The sequence below is a fragment of the Eucyclogobius newberryi genome, unplaced genomic scaffold (assembly GCF_026437365.1).
Source record: "Eucyclogobius newberryi isolate DKJ021-1_F unplaced genomic scaffold, fEucNew1.0.hap1 SCAF_12, whole genome shotgun sequence".
Classification (NCBI taxonomy): Eukaryota; Metazoa; Chordata; class Actinopteri; order Gobiiformes; family Gobiidae; genus Eucyclogobius; species Eucyclogobius newberryi.
The window spans coordinates 13,668,809-13,684,785 of record NW_027315746.1 but is presented as its reverse complement, the minus strand read 5'-3'; the positions used below and the strand labels follow the sequence as shown (position 1 = coordinate 13,684,785).

Below are 15,977 nucleotides of genomic sequence, written 5' to 3'. Positions count from 1 at the left end.
ATGAAAGCCTGTGCCAACAGGATTATTCTTCTGTTACATCCCCAAAGATCCTGTTTGTGGCCAATAAATGGATAACTGTCATCAGGAGAGACCGGTGATGAGCACTTTGCTTCAGCTAGTTAGCAGCTGGCTAATGCTAGTTTACATATTTTTGCATGGCTTTGCTAATAAACGTTAGCTTACTTGCAGAGTTTTAAGGGGCCTTATTTCCTAATGTCCGGGTGTTATATTTTAGCATCAGACTCACGCTTTCAGTCTGTGCCCTCGAAGGCTTTGAGAGCTTGTCTGATGCAGAGGGCTTGTGGACAAGGAAGCTTAGATGTAAACGTCTGCAAAAGTTTGTTGTAGCAAGTGTTGTCAGCGACTCGACCGCTGTAGATAAAAACCCATAACTTCTGTCTTTGTTAAGTATAAAAACTTTTCATTTTCAGTTTTATTCTATTTAACCGCGGAGAGGGAACAACATGTGTGACCTCTTCAACATGAAGACAAGTCATGTGACTGAAACCCATGAATACCTAAATGAGTTTACATGTATTTTTATAGATGCTATTTTGTGTGCTTTTCACCAGTTACATTTTATTTAGTTTAGAAGTATTAATTATGGCAAAGGTTCTAATTTGTCATCACCCTGGAACCTATGGATACCTTCCATGCTATATCTTCAGAATGGCCAATTTTAGCAGGGCATCAGTATAATAAATCACCAATAATATTGAATCGCTTGTCTATACATAATGTTAAGTTGACTATACATAATGTTAAGTTGACTATACATAATGTTAAGTTGACTATACATAATGTTAAGTTCAAGACAACCGATTGGGGACAAGTTGTGGCAGCTTTCACTCTGTACATCTGATTTAAAAATAGCATGAGATGAACTCTTAACCTTTGCAAAACAGCATGTACATGTATTTCAAGTAGTTGTCCTGAAAACGTCACCAGGTCCAATCTGTTTGCGTATCTCCAAAACACAGAGTCTATTTATGTCAGCGCATGTATCAATGCCGTGCTAATATGCGGCCATTTGACAGTTTGACTGATGGTGCCGTAGCAGACTCTGCCTGGAGTTGGCAGTGACAACTACTGACGTTTTACGCAGCACACCCTTGGGCTCCATTCTGTATAATTAGTCTATGTTTCCCCTTTATCAGCTTGTTAATTAGACACATTGACTAACATAAATACAACAGGTCCTTGGAAATCCATAATCTGTCATTTCCAAGGGGCACACAATGAACCGACTCTGATAGACCCCCCCTTCAAGTGCTTAGCTTGTACTTTTTATTATTGGCTTCAGTCCGCTCCATTGTTGTTATTGTTCCCTTCTTCCGCTGCCACAAATTTGATCTCGGCGTTGGCAGTCCTGGAAGCCATGCTGCTATCTCTGACCTTGTGTTTGAACAGAAAAGGAAACGTTTTCCGGAAGGATTTTTGGAAACTTGCCCCCATGAAGCCGTAGACGATGGGGTTGACGGATGAGTTAGCGTAGGACATGCAGTTGGCCCAGGTTTTGATCTTGTATGTGGCGTAGCTGGGTCGGTAGTTAGGGTAGAAGGACTGGAAAAGAACCAAGATTTGAATGGGACCCCAGCAGATGGCGAACAGCAGGACGATGACCACCACCATCCGGGACACTTTACTGCGAATGCTGATGGTCCGTTCTGAGAGGAGATTCACCTGAAGACGACGAGAAAGAATGACACGTATTTAGAGAACATGTGGTGTTTTCCTTTGCCGAGGTGCAGGATCTAAGAACAGGGGATGCTCTGGGACGGTTGTGCATTTGCTTATTTCCAGGGAAAGTTTGTTCATCTGCTTCTCTATTAGTGACCAAATAGGCAAGGCAAGTTTATTTGTAGAGCATATTTCATACACAAGGCAATTCAAAGTGCTTCACACAGCAGGAAAAATGCATTCAAATCACAAAGAATTTACGGAAACCGAAATGCAATAAAATTAACTATATAAAAATTAAAATAAAAACATCTAGCCAAATCCAAATTTATCGGACCACATTGGTAGGCCTTCCCATATGTATTTGTTTAGAATTGTAGAGAATTCCTCTAAAGAAAGACCTTTTAATTTGAATACATTTAAAAGGTGCTATTTTTAAGCTAACATTTAAAGTTGCAGGGTACTACCTCAAAATAGTCCCAGATACATATTTTAGTATTTAAAATGTCAAAAATAAAAAATAAATAAAATGACAATAAAAAGGGTAACGTGTAAATAATTTAAGACATAAAAGAGAAGAGTGCAAAGAAAAATCCTTTCAGTCACATGCACAGCTAAACAAAACTGTTTTTAGATTAGATTTAACATTGTCAGAGTAGAACCTGTCTCACATCTTCAGGAAGAATGTTCCAGATTTTAGCTGCATAAAACTGAAACCCAGATACTGTTTCCTTGTTTGAATTTCTAACTTTCGGTTGTTATAATCAACTGCTGTTCTGATTTTGGGCTCTACAAAAATACATGGAAAGGTTTATACAATTAGAGGCATCGCTGTTTTTGAAGACAAGATTTAAAAAGGGGCTTGAGATTAAACAAACCCATAATGTGTGTACATATTAAGCCTATTTTTTTATTTTAATTTTTATTCTTATTTTGTCTCTGATAGCTTATTGTTATTCATATGTTTGTGAATTTAGTTCATTGACAATGGCTGATTCTGATTCTGATTCTGATTCTGATTCCCTTCTGTACGTTCCTGGTGTCTGCCTTTTCTTTGGAATTTATAGTTTGTACGGTTAAATTTAATCTGTGGATAAATAATTAATTAAGAGCTTCATCTGGCTATTTATATACTGTAGTTCATGTTATTTTTATACGTTAAGAAAAGGGTTTACTGAAACATTAATACAATCCGCTGCGTTTTATTTTGTTCTTGTGGAAATCATCTTTATTTGTTGTGATTCTAAACCCTTTCACATCAAGTGCCACTTCAGATAGATAGCTTTTTCATCAACAAACCTCAAAACAGCACTAAAGCGGAGGCGGAAGAAAATTGCACGTAGATGACACTAAACACTATAAGAAGTACTTGTCCATGAGCACTTGGTACAACACAGTCAGAGAAGCGCATATATATTTTGAACAATCCATAGTTCTATTTCTATTCAACAGGCACACTTAACAGGTAGATTGGCAAGTAAACAGGTGTACTGAAATGTCAATGTCAATGATATGTGCCGCTGAGAAATGAGTCAAGCCTGAGTTGTTCCTGGTAAAACAATGGAATTATTCAGACTCAGTGAAATAGAACCTGCTCAGGGCGATAATGTCCGACCTGCTGCTGCCTCTGGATCTCTGGTGAAGCTTTTGTAAATCACAAGCTTTTTTACTTTTGTGCATCTAAAACTATTGATGAACAGGATGTGGAGACAGATTACTGTGTGTAGATAATATTTTTTCAACATTCCAAAAAGTTTTTTTTTTCTTTTCAGTTTGGTTTGAAAGGGTAATAGAATATGCAAAACTATTTTTTCAATCACCTAAATGAAACAATTTTCATTTAGGTGCTATGACCTTTCTGGCACGGAATACGGTACTCATGAATAGTTGGGTCAGTCACTGCTTGTCTGCATAAAGAGGTTGTTGCTTTGATTAAAGTACACAATAAGGCAGGATGAATTAGGAGTAATTATGGACTTTCAGCAGCTACATCAATTTGATAACATCAGTAGCTTTTTTCCATTTGAAAAACTTTGCCAAAATCAAAAGTATAGTGTCCAAACCAGATTTGGAGAGCCCTTTGGAGTAGATTAGTCTACTGTAACGGCCTGCTCACTGGCCACTCCAAACGAGCTGTAAAACAGCTGCAGTACATCCAGAACGCTGCTGCTCGGATCCTGACTAGAACCAGGAAGTACCATCACATTAGTCCTGACTAGAACCAGGAAGTACCATCACATTAGTCCTGACTAGAACCAGGAAGTACCATCACATTAGTCCTGTTCTCAGGTCTCTGCACTGGCCCCCTGTGGCTCAGAGAAGAGACTTTAAAGCAGCTCTGCTTGTGTACAAGTCTCTCCATGGCCTAGCACCAAAGTACATCTCAGACATGTTAGTGCCATATGAACCATAAGGACCGGCCTCCTGCAGGTGCCCAGAGCCAAGACCAGACACAGGGAATCTGCGTTCCAGTTGGGTCAAAGGTCTGGAATATTCTTCCGGAGGTAGTGGGACAGGCCCCCACCTGCTGTGTTTAAATCCAAGCTAAATAATGTTTTGTTTAGCCGCGCTTATGACTTAAATAATTTTATCTGTTTTTTGATATGTCGGTGTAATCCCTCATTCGTCCAGGCGTGTTCCATAGTAGAAAAAGCTTCAGTTGTATCATCTGGACTCAGTTTGAAAAAATAGACGTTTCGACTCTCATCCAAGAGTCATTGTCAATAAAAGAATTTAGATCGAGAACTCCGATATTAATACTGTTCTGTGGTAAGACCCGCCCATTGGGAGGAGCCTTCCTGAAGTAGAAAGAGTTGTTACCCCCGAGAGTTGTTGCTACCGAGCTAGCCTATTCAGAATTTTAATGGCCTATTAGAATCCTCTTTGTCTTTGTGAGACCTGGCTCAACCACCCTGAGTACCTGATTAGCATCTAAATGTCCTGGTCCTGGTCCTCTACCTTTCCAGGGGTTCAGTATTCCATTATAGATACCAGGAAGATTGAATCTTAGCCCTCCATTTCTGTTTAAAGAAGGTCTTTCTTTTTTAACAAAAATAGCTTCCTTGACTCCTCTTTCAAACCATCTTTTCTCCCTGCTTAAAACCTTCTCCTCACCGTCTTTATCCGTCACTTTAAGACAAAAACTGGTTCATCCTAAGGACAAGTTGCCGACTCAAAAACAGAGCAATGTAGTTTATTCGATCCAATGCAGTGAAGAAAGCTGTAAAGAACGTTACATAGGTGAGACTAAACAGCCTCTACACAAGAGGCTCTATCAGAACAGAAGAAATACAAGTTCAGGACCTCAGAGTGCCGTGCATCTCCACCTTGAAGCCTCTAATCACTCGTTTGAAGACGGTGAGGTGAAGGTTTTAAGCAGGGAGAAAAGATGGTTTGAAAGAGGAGTCAAGGAAGCTATTTTTGTTAAAAAAAGAAAGACCTTCTTTAAACAGAAATGGAGGGCTCAGATTCTATCTTCCTGGTATCTATAATGGTATACTGAACCCCTGGAAAGGTAGAGGACCAGGACCAGGACATTTAAATGCTAATCAGGTACTCAGGGTGGTTGAGCCAGGGTCTCACAAAGACAAAGAGGATTCTAATAGCCCATTAAAATTCTGAATAGGCTAGCTCGGTAGATACAAGGGGGGAGTTTCTGTTGAAACAAACAACTCTTTCTACTTCAGGAAGGCTCCTCCCAATGGGTGGGTCTTACCACAGAACAGTATTAATATCGGAGTTCTCGATCTAAATTCTTTTATTGACAATGACTCTTGGATGAGAGTCGAAACGTCTATTTTTTCAAACTGAGTCCTGATGACTACAACTGAAGCTTTTTCTACTATGTTTTTTGATATGTTTTAACTTTTTTATTTTGTGACTTACACTGTATATAATTTTGTATGTGTTTTTTATGTCACAAAGCACTTTGAATTGCATTTTGTACGTGATTGCACTTTGTGATTCCTGCTCTTCATTTGCTGTGAGCCTGTAAGTAAATCAAACGTCTCTCTCTGTAAACACACATAGAATGTACCTGGTAGTTGTTGTCGGCGGGCTCCACAGTGGGCTGGCCCACCCGCTTCACCATCAGCGTGTAACAGAAGGAGATGGTGAGCACAGGCAGAAGATAAGCCGCGATGAACTGGTAAAGGATGAAGGCCCTCTCATGGGTTTTGGAGGGGAAGCGCTCCATGCAGTACTGACGCGGGCCGTACCAGTAACCCTCCTCTATCCGCTGGTACATGAGGATGGGCGTGGACAAGATCAGAGAGCCTGGACAAGAGAGGGATACAAGGATTTTAAATGAGAGGCAACATTGTCCATTGTCCATAAATATTGGACTGAGATGAACATCAGAACTATGGCCATGGACACAATAAAGGGACCTTTTGGGGTAAGAAGGCCATGACCAAAATAATAGATGTCACAAACTGAACCACATACATACATTCAATTTGACTATTTACCGGTATGTAAGTTTTGAGTGTACAGTCAGAAGTGGATAGAGTACCAAAATCTGTCCTCAAGTAAGATTAACGTTACTTTAAAATAATATCACTCAAGTAGAAATAAAACTAGTAGGAGTAAAAAAAAGTAATAGGAGAAACTACTATGCTTGCGATTAACAGTTTGGATTAATTTATAATTTATGAGTTAATGTAATTGGACAAACAAAACATGAAATTAAAATAATGCACAGACTATAAAAAGAATAGACACAAAAATTGTACTAACAAAGTTTTTGTCACAAGTCAAGAGTATTGTTCCTTCAAACTACATATTACTCACGAGTAGTAAAAGTATATTGTGTTGCATGTGAAGCTTTTTGGACTTCTGCTGCTGTTTTAACATTATGTATTCCTAACATTTGAGTACAGACCGATCCAGATGCAGATGCTGACGACCATGGCGACTTTGGGCGTGCGGTGGCGGAGGGACTTGAGCGGGTAAACTGTGACGTAACATCGGTCTCCACTCATCGCTGTCAGAGTGATGCATGTGGCTTGGACTGTCACCTGCAGAGAAGAGGTCACAGAAATGCCAAATTATTATGGATGTTTTGTTGATTTTGGTCTGAATGACAAATGACAAAAGAACTTCTCTGTTTCGCATGCATCACGGAAATAAACGCATCTGATTCCTTGGTATATTTTGCGTTTGACGGAGGACAGGGTGACCAGACTCACTCTTCAACTAAATCATGCCAACAGCCTCTTTATGTAGTGGAATGAACGTCTTCCCAATGATGACAGAGGCGATCGTCTTTGTTGTAACCTGCGGGTTACCGTTTATTATTGAACGGCTGCAACGCAGCACCGAACTTATTTTCGTACCCTTTTTTTTATTAGTCAAGATGGCGGACGACACACATTTCACATCCGGGTTTTACTCTTCAAAATAAGATGTAGCGGTATTTCAAAATAAATGTAACATAAATAATAAATTGCACTATGCCATTTTCGGAACTCACAAATTAATGCATAGACACATAAATAGTTACAACATTCTCCCGCCCGATGAACAACTGTTCATCACCATTGGATCATATTACATCAACATATTTCAAGATTATACAATAACTGAACAGGCCTTCTCAACAAACTACCTGTAGAAGTGCGAATGATACATGAACGAATTAGACCATCCCTGCCTGGAAAAACCTCTGTAATTCTACCCATTTTCCAGGTCTGTCTTGGCATGTTATCCTCCCCTATCAGTACAATATCATCTACTTTGATCGCAGTAGGTGTAGGAGTCTGACATTTGTGAGCTGATTTCAAGTCCATCAAATAGTCTCTGCGCCAGCTGTTCCAAAAGCTGGTCAAAAGTCTCTGCCGGTATTTCCACCTTCGACCCAGTTCCTCACGGTTTGCAGTGACCGGAACAGGTGAATGCACAGTCTTTGGTGGTAGTGATGTTAAGCGTTTACCAACCAGGAAGTGAGATGGGGTAAGTGGCTGTGGCTCTGAAGCCTCACTGTGTACATACGACAGAGGTCTGGAATTCAACACTGCCTCAACTTCAGTGAGAATAGTAGTTAGTTCTTCAAAGTTTAATGAAGATTTCCCCAGTACCTTCTTCAAACACATTTTTACAGATCTCACAAGCCTCTCCCAAAAGCCCCCCCACCAAGCTGCTCTCTCAGCAATGAATTTCCATGTGATTCCTTTGTCACTAAAGAACTCTGTAAGCTCTGACTCTTTAATGGTTTGCCATAGTTCTTTCAAGTCCTTGTCTGCTCTTTTGAATGTCTTAGCATTATCAGAGTAAATTGTCTTACATAGTCCTCGTCTTGCAATAAATCGTTTTAATGCTAAGAGAAAATTTTCAGTTGTCTGATCTGATACCAACTCCAAATGCACAGCTCTAGTTACTGCACATGTAAACAGAGCGATGTATGCCTTTGTGGGCTGTCCCTTAGTTTTTACATACAAGGGTCCTGCAAAATCTACCCCTGTAACTTCAAATGGAGGGGACTCAGTCACTCTGTCTCTTGGTAAAGGAGCAGTAATCTGCTGTGTCGCCTTTACCTTTAGTTTTCTGCAAATGTAACAACCTGCAACACTGCGTTTTACAAGCTGTCTCCCTCTCAAAACCCAATAATGTTCTCTGATTTGAATCAAAGTGTCTCTTACACCAGAATGCAGTACCTTTTCATGACATGACTGAACCAGTAACTCAGAATATTTGTGATTTGTAGGTAATACCCAGGGGTGTTGCTCTCTGAAACTGAAATCAGAGTTTTGTAATCTTCCCCCAACACACAATAGACCGTTTTCATCCAAGAAAGGTTTTAAATCTTTGATTTTAGAGTCTCTCTTCACATTTTGTTTTGACTTTAGCTGGGATATTTCAGGATGAAAACAACTCTCTTGTGTAACTTTTACCCAGTGAATTTCTGCTGCAGTTAGCTCTTCTGCAGTTAACTCTCCCCGACACTTCTGATTGGACCGTGCATTAGTTACAAACCGTTTGACCCATGCAGTTATTCTTAACACAGTCTTAAGTCTACTGTACCTTTCCAAATTCAACAGAGGTTCAGTTTGTTCAGTGCTGGTGAGTTGTACAACAGTCTGATGCTTTGATTTCAGTTCAGTGTTTACCTCCTTTAACACATAGTTTTCATCAACATTTGTTTTCCCTTCAGCTGTAGACAATGAAGTGGGTCCACTCCACCACAACTGATTACCAATAAGGTTCTGCGCATGCTGACCTCGTGTGGGCAAGTCAGCAGGGTTCATTTTGCCAGCACAGTGGGACCACAACTCCGGATTTGTGAGTCCTTGTATTTCAGTCACTCTGTTAGCCACAAAGGGCTTCCACCGCTGGGCTGTGCTGCAGATCCAGTGGAGAGTGATCATTGAGTCCGTCCACATGTTTAGCTGGTTCCTCTCCAAGTTCAGTGGTTTGAGAAGACTATGTCCTAGTCTCGCTCCAACAAGTGCTCCCATCAGCTCCAAACGAGGCAAAGTCATTTTCTTTAGTGGTGCAACTCGTGACTTTGAGGCCACAAAACTAGTAACAGTCTCTCCTAGTTTGTCTTGTCCTTGTAGATATGCCACAGCACTGTAAGCCTTTTCACTTGCATCACAGTAGACATGCAACTTTACAGCGTGTGAGTCTGGCTGGATCTCAATGTAGTACCACCTGGGAATGGCCACCAGGTGGAGCAGTGGTAACTCTGCACACCACTGTTCCAATTTTTCAGTCAAATCAGTGGGTAATGGCTCATCCCAACCAAGCCCTCTCTCCCACATCTCTTGAAAGAGGCACTTGACTCTCACAGTAAACGGAGTGAGAAACCCAATAGGGTCAAATATGCGGGCTGATGTCTGTAGTACACCTCTCTTTGTGTTTTCTTTGTCTTTTAAAATGTTCATTAGTCCCTTTTGATCAAACACAAAATCGTCCTTCTCTGGTCTCCACACAAGCCCAAGCACCTTGAGCACATTTCCACAGAATTCTGCATCTCCGGTGTCCTCTACACCTTTTTCTTCCCACAATGCTCTCAGATCAGGTGAGTTGGTTACCCATTTGCACAGGTTCATGCCTGCCTCAGAGAGAATGTTCTTTGCTGCTGTTGTTACATGTAAAGCCTCCTGCACATCTGGAGAGCTTGAAATAAAGTCATCCACATACAAAGAGTCACTTAGTGTCTGTACTGCCTTTGGTTGTTCTGCTTTGTATTGTTCGAGATGTTTTCTTATTGTGGCAGCGAGCAAAAATGGACTGGGAGACACTCCAAATACAACTCTGTTCATTCTCAGAACACGTACCTCCTCGTTACAGTCTTTGGTTGGAGGTCCGTGTAGCCACAGGAACCTAACAGCATCCTTGTCCCTTTCCGCAAGAGAGATCTGGAGAAAGGCTTTGGTTATATCTGCAGTGAAGGCTATCTTGTGCAGTCTGAACTGAATTAGTACATCCAGCAGATTTGGGTTTAGGTTAGGTCCAGTGTATAAACAGTCATTGAGTGATGGGCAACCTTCCTCATGTGATGATGCATCAAATACCACTCTAAGTTTCGTTGTGGTCTTGTCTTCTCGTACAACAGCGTGATGTGGCATGTAGTATTTCACTGTCTCTTGGTTCTCTGCCACTGTTGTGTCCTCTATAACATCCTCACAAATACCTTGCTGCAGATAGTCCTGTATAACATTGTTGTACCTGGCATACAGGGTTACATCAGTGTTCAGTTTTTTCAAAAGGCTCTCAAAACGCCTCTTTGCTACCCTGAAATTATCTGGAAGTTGCGCCTTATCTGATTGCCATGGCAACTCAACTTGGTAGCGACCATTTTCAAACGTGATTGTCCTTTCAAAGTCACGTAGGACTTCTGAGTCCTCTGGGCTCTCCGTCTGCTTGTTTACTATGCCCAAAGACTCCACTTCCCAGAATGCATGAAGCTCTTTAGAGATCTGGGTGTCTTCTGTCAAACTAATGTGCATGCAAGTGGTGTCTGTAATACTGGAGGTAGTCACTGGTCCCTGTAAAGCCCACCCAAAAATGCTTTCAACTGCTACTAGTGAGTTTGTAACCTTTTGGACTTTACCAGTAACTGCTTGCCAGTAGTAGTCTGCTCCAATTAACACTTGCAACTCTTGTTCATTAGCACCTTCTAGTGGAAAATCTGCAAGCTGAAGCCCTCTTTTCTTTATTTCTGTTTGAATCGTCTCGCATGGGACTTTAATCACAGCTGTACACACCTGAGGAGTCTCAACTGCTTCTATCTCAAGTCTCTTTTCAGTGTTCCACATGTTCTCAAGTTGAACTCTTACAATATTGCGTTTTTCTGTTACCGGACTGGTGGAACCAAAAACATGGAGGTTTAAAGTCTCTTGCCTAACAATTGGCAGTCCTAGCGCTCTAACAACATTTTTGTGAATGAAACTACGCTGGCTGCCTCCATCTAACAGGCATCGAGTTATCTTTCTCTCCCTGGGACCTACAGTCCATGCCTTAACCGTCTGAAGCAGTACTGTGTTCTGTGTTTCAGCCTTAACTTTGACAGGACTGGTCACAGAAGACAACACAGCATCTGTAGTCCCACTGCTGGTGGAGTCAACATCTGTCTTAGCTTCTGGTTGTTCACAAACTGACTGGTGGTGTCTGCGGTTGCATAATCTACATGAAACTTTAACTCTGCAGTACTTTGCTATGTGTTTGGGCCCTAAACATACATAACATCTACCCAGCTTTTTCAGCTTTTCTCTGCGTGCACTTACGTTATAGTCTGGACAGTTCTCTGGTTTATGGTTACTACTGTCACAGTACACACAGGTCTGGGGTGTGCCGTTAGCTGTGTAGTGGAGTGAACGTCTTCCCAATGATGACAGAGGCGATCGTCTTTGTTGTAACCTGCGGGTTACCGTTTATTATTGAACGGCTGCAACGCAGCACCGAACTTATTTTCGTACCCTTTTTTTTATTAGTCAAGATGGCGGACGACACACATTTCACATCCGGGTTTTACTCTTCAAAATAAGATGTAGCGGTATTTCAAAATAAATGTAACATAAATAATAAATTGCACTATGCCATTTTCGGAACTCACAAATTAATGCATAGACACATAAATAGTTACAACACTTTAGAAGAACCTTCAAAAATAATAGCAGCACTTTCATGTACAGAGTTTTTACCTGTGAAAAAGTAAACTGCACTGAACGGTACATCTCACATCCATATCTATTGTCTCTTAAAAAAACACATTTGTCACCTGCACAAGAAGTTTCACATGTAAAGTTTATTGGTGTTTAGCATTGGACTAATTATTAGCGTTCACACTTTGTCGGCATGTTTCTCACTTTATGTCAGAATACAATTTCTCTCGGCCTCCTTCAGTCTTCTAGATTATATTCCAAGATGCTGTTGGATGCTGCACAGAGCTCTTCATCTCTTCATCACAGGCACCGCTGTGACCTTGTTGGTAATCTCCCCCTCACTGCACATGTGCAGACCCAGTCTGTGCTCTCATGCTACTGCTACATTCAGTGTTCATAGAACATTCTTTAAAATCAGTGTAACTTTAAATAGGAAGCTCTCTCTATTGCAATGCTGTGTACATCTCCAGAGAACTTGAATGTAATAAAACAGCTGCTGCCATTAGCGGTGACACTTTTAAAGCCCCAGTGCAGAGCCATGTAAATGTGTCAAGAGGTTATTTGCAGTTCAGGCAGCAAGTCCTCCACATGAACGACGGAGGCAAGTGTGCTTCAATGAATCATCCAAGCCTTTGTGACTAATGCACACAGAGTATATTTTGTTAGAAAATATTCTAATATAAAGTTCACGGAAATCCATGCAATATTTAATTGCATTTTGTATTACTGAAATCTGCAAAGTCATAAAGGTTAATAGTAATAATAATAATGCACTGGATTTATATAGTGCATTTTATGACACGCAGCGCGTGTGTGTGGCGTAAAAGAATGATGCGCGTTCCAGTGCATTATTCTTTTACTCCACACTCAGTGTGATCTAATACTGTAGCTGCCCTGGGGCAGGCTGACAGCAGTGAGGCTGCCAGCCTGCTTAATAGTCTGCTCCGACCATCATCAACCATTCCTGCACTTTAGGCCGTAGGCTTTAGTCGACAGTACAGTGTGAAATAGGAAGGAGACTGGGGAAAGACACTCACCCTTTCATATTAGCCAAGAGTGGGGAATTGTCTTGCCCGAGGGCACAAGGACAGTTTACACAAGAGCCACAGCCCCTCCACGGTTATTCCCATCCAAGACTAACCAGGCCCCGTCCTGCTTCTGAGATCTGATGAGACCAGGCTTTGACAAACAGGTATGTTTAATGATAAAGTGAATTGGCATTTTTTTAAATAACATATACAACGTGTAAACATTTTCAAATACTTTTACTTGACTATTTTTGGTATAAAATACTCTTCGGTCTATTTTAAGATAATCTTCAGAAAATTAAAATCCCTGTAGAAGTTTGGCTCTGGTGGTTGTAATTCAAGTTACAGCTCATGCAGTTTTAGTTGTGGCCTTAGTTTCTACATATTTTCAACTGCACGCTCTGCTTGTATCTGTGCGACTACATTGTTCCTGTAAAATAAATACATAAAGCAGATGAAAATCCAAATCTAATCTAAAGAATAGGAATTTCTCATCCCAATCATCTGTTATTTTTTGAATGTGAAGAATATTGTATATCTGTTAATTGACTGTAAAGAAGGACTGCAATGGGGCTGCAAAATGGGACCTAAACAGAAGCACAGAGGAAACTGCATATAAGAGATATTATAGAGAGAGCGTGGGTTGTTCCTTATAGAAGCTGCATAGAGCCACTTTATAATGGGACCTGCTGTGCTCTGTAGATGGCGCATAGGACCACTGTCATTTTTCTTTATGCAGAAGGCACATCAAAGTCAAATTATTCATCACCACAACAAAAATAATGTAATGAATTAAATAACTTAATTACTTTTCTAATCTCACAAAGTGTTGACAACTCCAATAGTTTACTAAGCCATCTTTATTGTTTATTGGATGACAAAAGAAGTATCAATGTAAAAGTGACAAACTAGGGCAGCGAAGCTAATGAACTTTGAGCCAGTTTTGTAAATAGGCCCAAAATTGGAGATATTAACCATAAACCAGGTCAAAAACACATATACATTGATAATTCGACTATGTGTTACTCTGCAACTCCTCCAATATGGCCAGTGTGTATAACTTGCTACCATAACTGCACTATTACTAATTAGTTAGGATGGAAGTTCCTTGGCGGACCTTTCTGCTGTTGCAAATTCACTGCTCATAAAACTAAAACAGAAATGAGGACAATTTGCTAAATTGTTCACAAGTGAGATGGCTCATTTAGGCTCATTTAGTTCAAATGGCTTTCCCAAGGTTTTCTGTCATTAGCACAATAGCTATCATCTTTGAGCTTCCTGCATTATGCTAAGTTGATGTGTCACATCGCAAAGCTACAAAGCGACGACATTTAGAGCAATATTGAAATATGCACGGAACACAAACAAGCTAGTTGTTGTTATTGTTGCAAAAGTGTGCGGAATCCCATTAGGTCTGCACGGACTATTACACTTGCCTCCAGACATTCATTTTTACTTGTCATATGCGACTTAGACCCTAGCAGGATGTTAATGAAGACAGAGCATGACAGAAAATATTCAATCTTGAGACATAAACACTGGTGTTGGAATTTTTAAGAGGAGGAGAAAGTGAAGTGGCCATTGGTTCTGCTGCTGTAGCGATAGTGAAGAAAGAGTGAGTGCACTTAACCCTAATCCTAACTCTACCCTGTCTGAGGACAGAGGACTCTGGGACATCGTCTCCCGCCACCACAGACATTGTTTTTCACTGTCGCCCTCAGAGGCAACCGTTAATGTGATTTTGGGCGTTACAAAAATAAATACATTGAAATTGAATTGTCAAAATGAACATCTGAAAGCAAAGCCACCAATGTCCCAAAGCTCTAATCTTAACTAACTGAATGAGAACTGGTTCTCCTCCTGAAGAACTGGTTCTCCTCCTGAAGAGCTGGTTCTCCTCCTGAAGAGCTGGTTCTCCTCCTGAAGAGCTGGTTCTCCTGGAGTGGGTCCAGCTCCACAGGCTCCATCGCGTCCGTCTGTGAGAGACAGATCTCTCCTTCACTCTGGAACTCCTCCAGGTTTCTACTTTTTCCCAAATAGTTTTTTTGTAGTTTTTCCTGGCCGAGAAGGAGAGTCTAAGGACAGAAGGAGGGCCTAAGGACAGAAGGAGGGTCTAAGTACAGAAGGAGGGTCAAAGGACAGAAGGAGAGTGTAAGGACAGAAGGAGGGTCTAAGGACAGAAGGAGAGTGTAAGGACAGAAGGAGGGTCTAAGGACAGAAGGAGGGTCTAAGGACAGAAGGAGGGCGTAAGGACAGAAGGAGAGTGTAAGGACAGAAGGAGGGTCTAAGGACAGAAGGAGGGTCTAAGGACAGAAGGAGGGTCTAAGGACAGAAGGAGAGTGTAAGGACAGAAAGAGGGTCTAAGGACAGAAGGAGGGTCTAAGGACAGAAGGAGGGCCTAAGGACAGAAGGAGGGTCTAAGGACAGAAGGAGGGCCTAAGGACAGAAGGAGGGTCTAAGGACAGAAGGAGGGCCTAAGGACAGAAGGAGGGTCTAAGGACAGAAGGAGGGTCGAAGGACAGAAGGAGGGCCTAAGGACAGAAGGAGGGTCTAAGGACAGAAGGAGGGTCGAAGGACAGAGGACTCTGGGACATCGTCCAAATTTGTTTTACCCTGGCCCTCAGAGGCAACCGTTGTTGTGATTTTGGGCATTACAAAAATAAATTGAATTGAATTTATAAACATAATCCTAACCCTAATCGTAAACTGATGAAATATAATCAGTATCATATAATGTCTAAAATATACTGTGAAACATCTTTGAAAAACAATACATTCTTAAAATGGTTGTCTTGTACCAAACAGCAGCAACCTGAGATTCAAGGTCTGGATAACAAAAGTCTTTTTTTTTTTACCAGATTGTAAAAGAAAATCAATGTAAAAGCTTTGTTATGTTGAAATAATCCTTTGGCCTTTAAAAGCAGAACTTTTATAGATATTTACAAAGAAATTAAACAAAGTCTACTTTAACCCTCAGACTATAATTTGTATTAAGGTATATACATCAAAACTTTCAAGGGGAATAGTATCTAAATTATATACATGCCTTGATAATATGGAAAACATTTTACTATATATATATTAAAAATAAATTGTAAAGAGAAGGTAACTTTGTTTTGACAGACAAAGTATGAGAACATGTATGTACAGCTCAATGGAAAAC

At 40.8% G+C, this 15,977-nt stretch overlaps 1 protein-coding gene across 1 annotated transcript in view; it reads right to left on the bottom strand.

The window, feature by feature from the left end:
• Positions 1-15,977, bottom strand: part of kiss1ra (KISS1 receptor a) — a 39,407-nt gene that overhangs the window by 1,889 nt on the left and 21,541 nt on the right. Inside the window, exons 3-5 of the mRNA XM_072440868.1 lie at positions 6,563-6,698; positions 5,717-5,955; positions 1-1,683 (exon numbers count right to left, since the gene is read on the bottom strand). The exon at positions 1-1,683 is cut by the window's left edge and continues 1,889 nt beyond it. Coding sequence (XP_072296969.1) covers positions 1,300-1,683; positions 5,717-5,955; positions 6,563-6,698 — 759 coding nt within the window. The 3' untranslated portion in view covers positions 1-1,299. The remainder of the gene's footprint in view (positions 1,684-5,716; positions 5,956-6,562; positions 6,699-15,977) is intronic.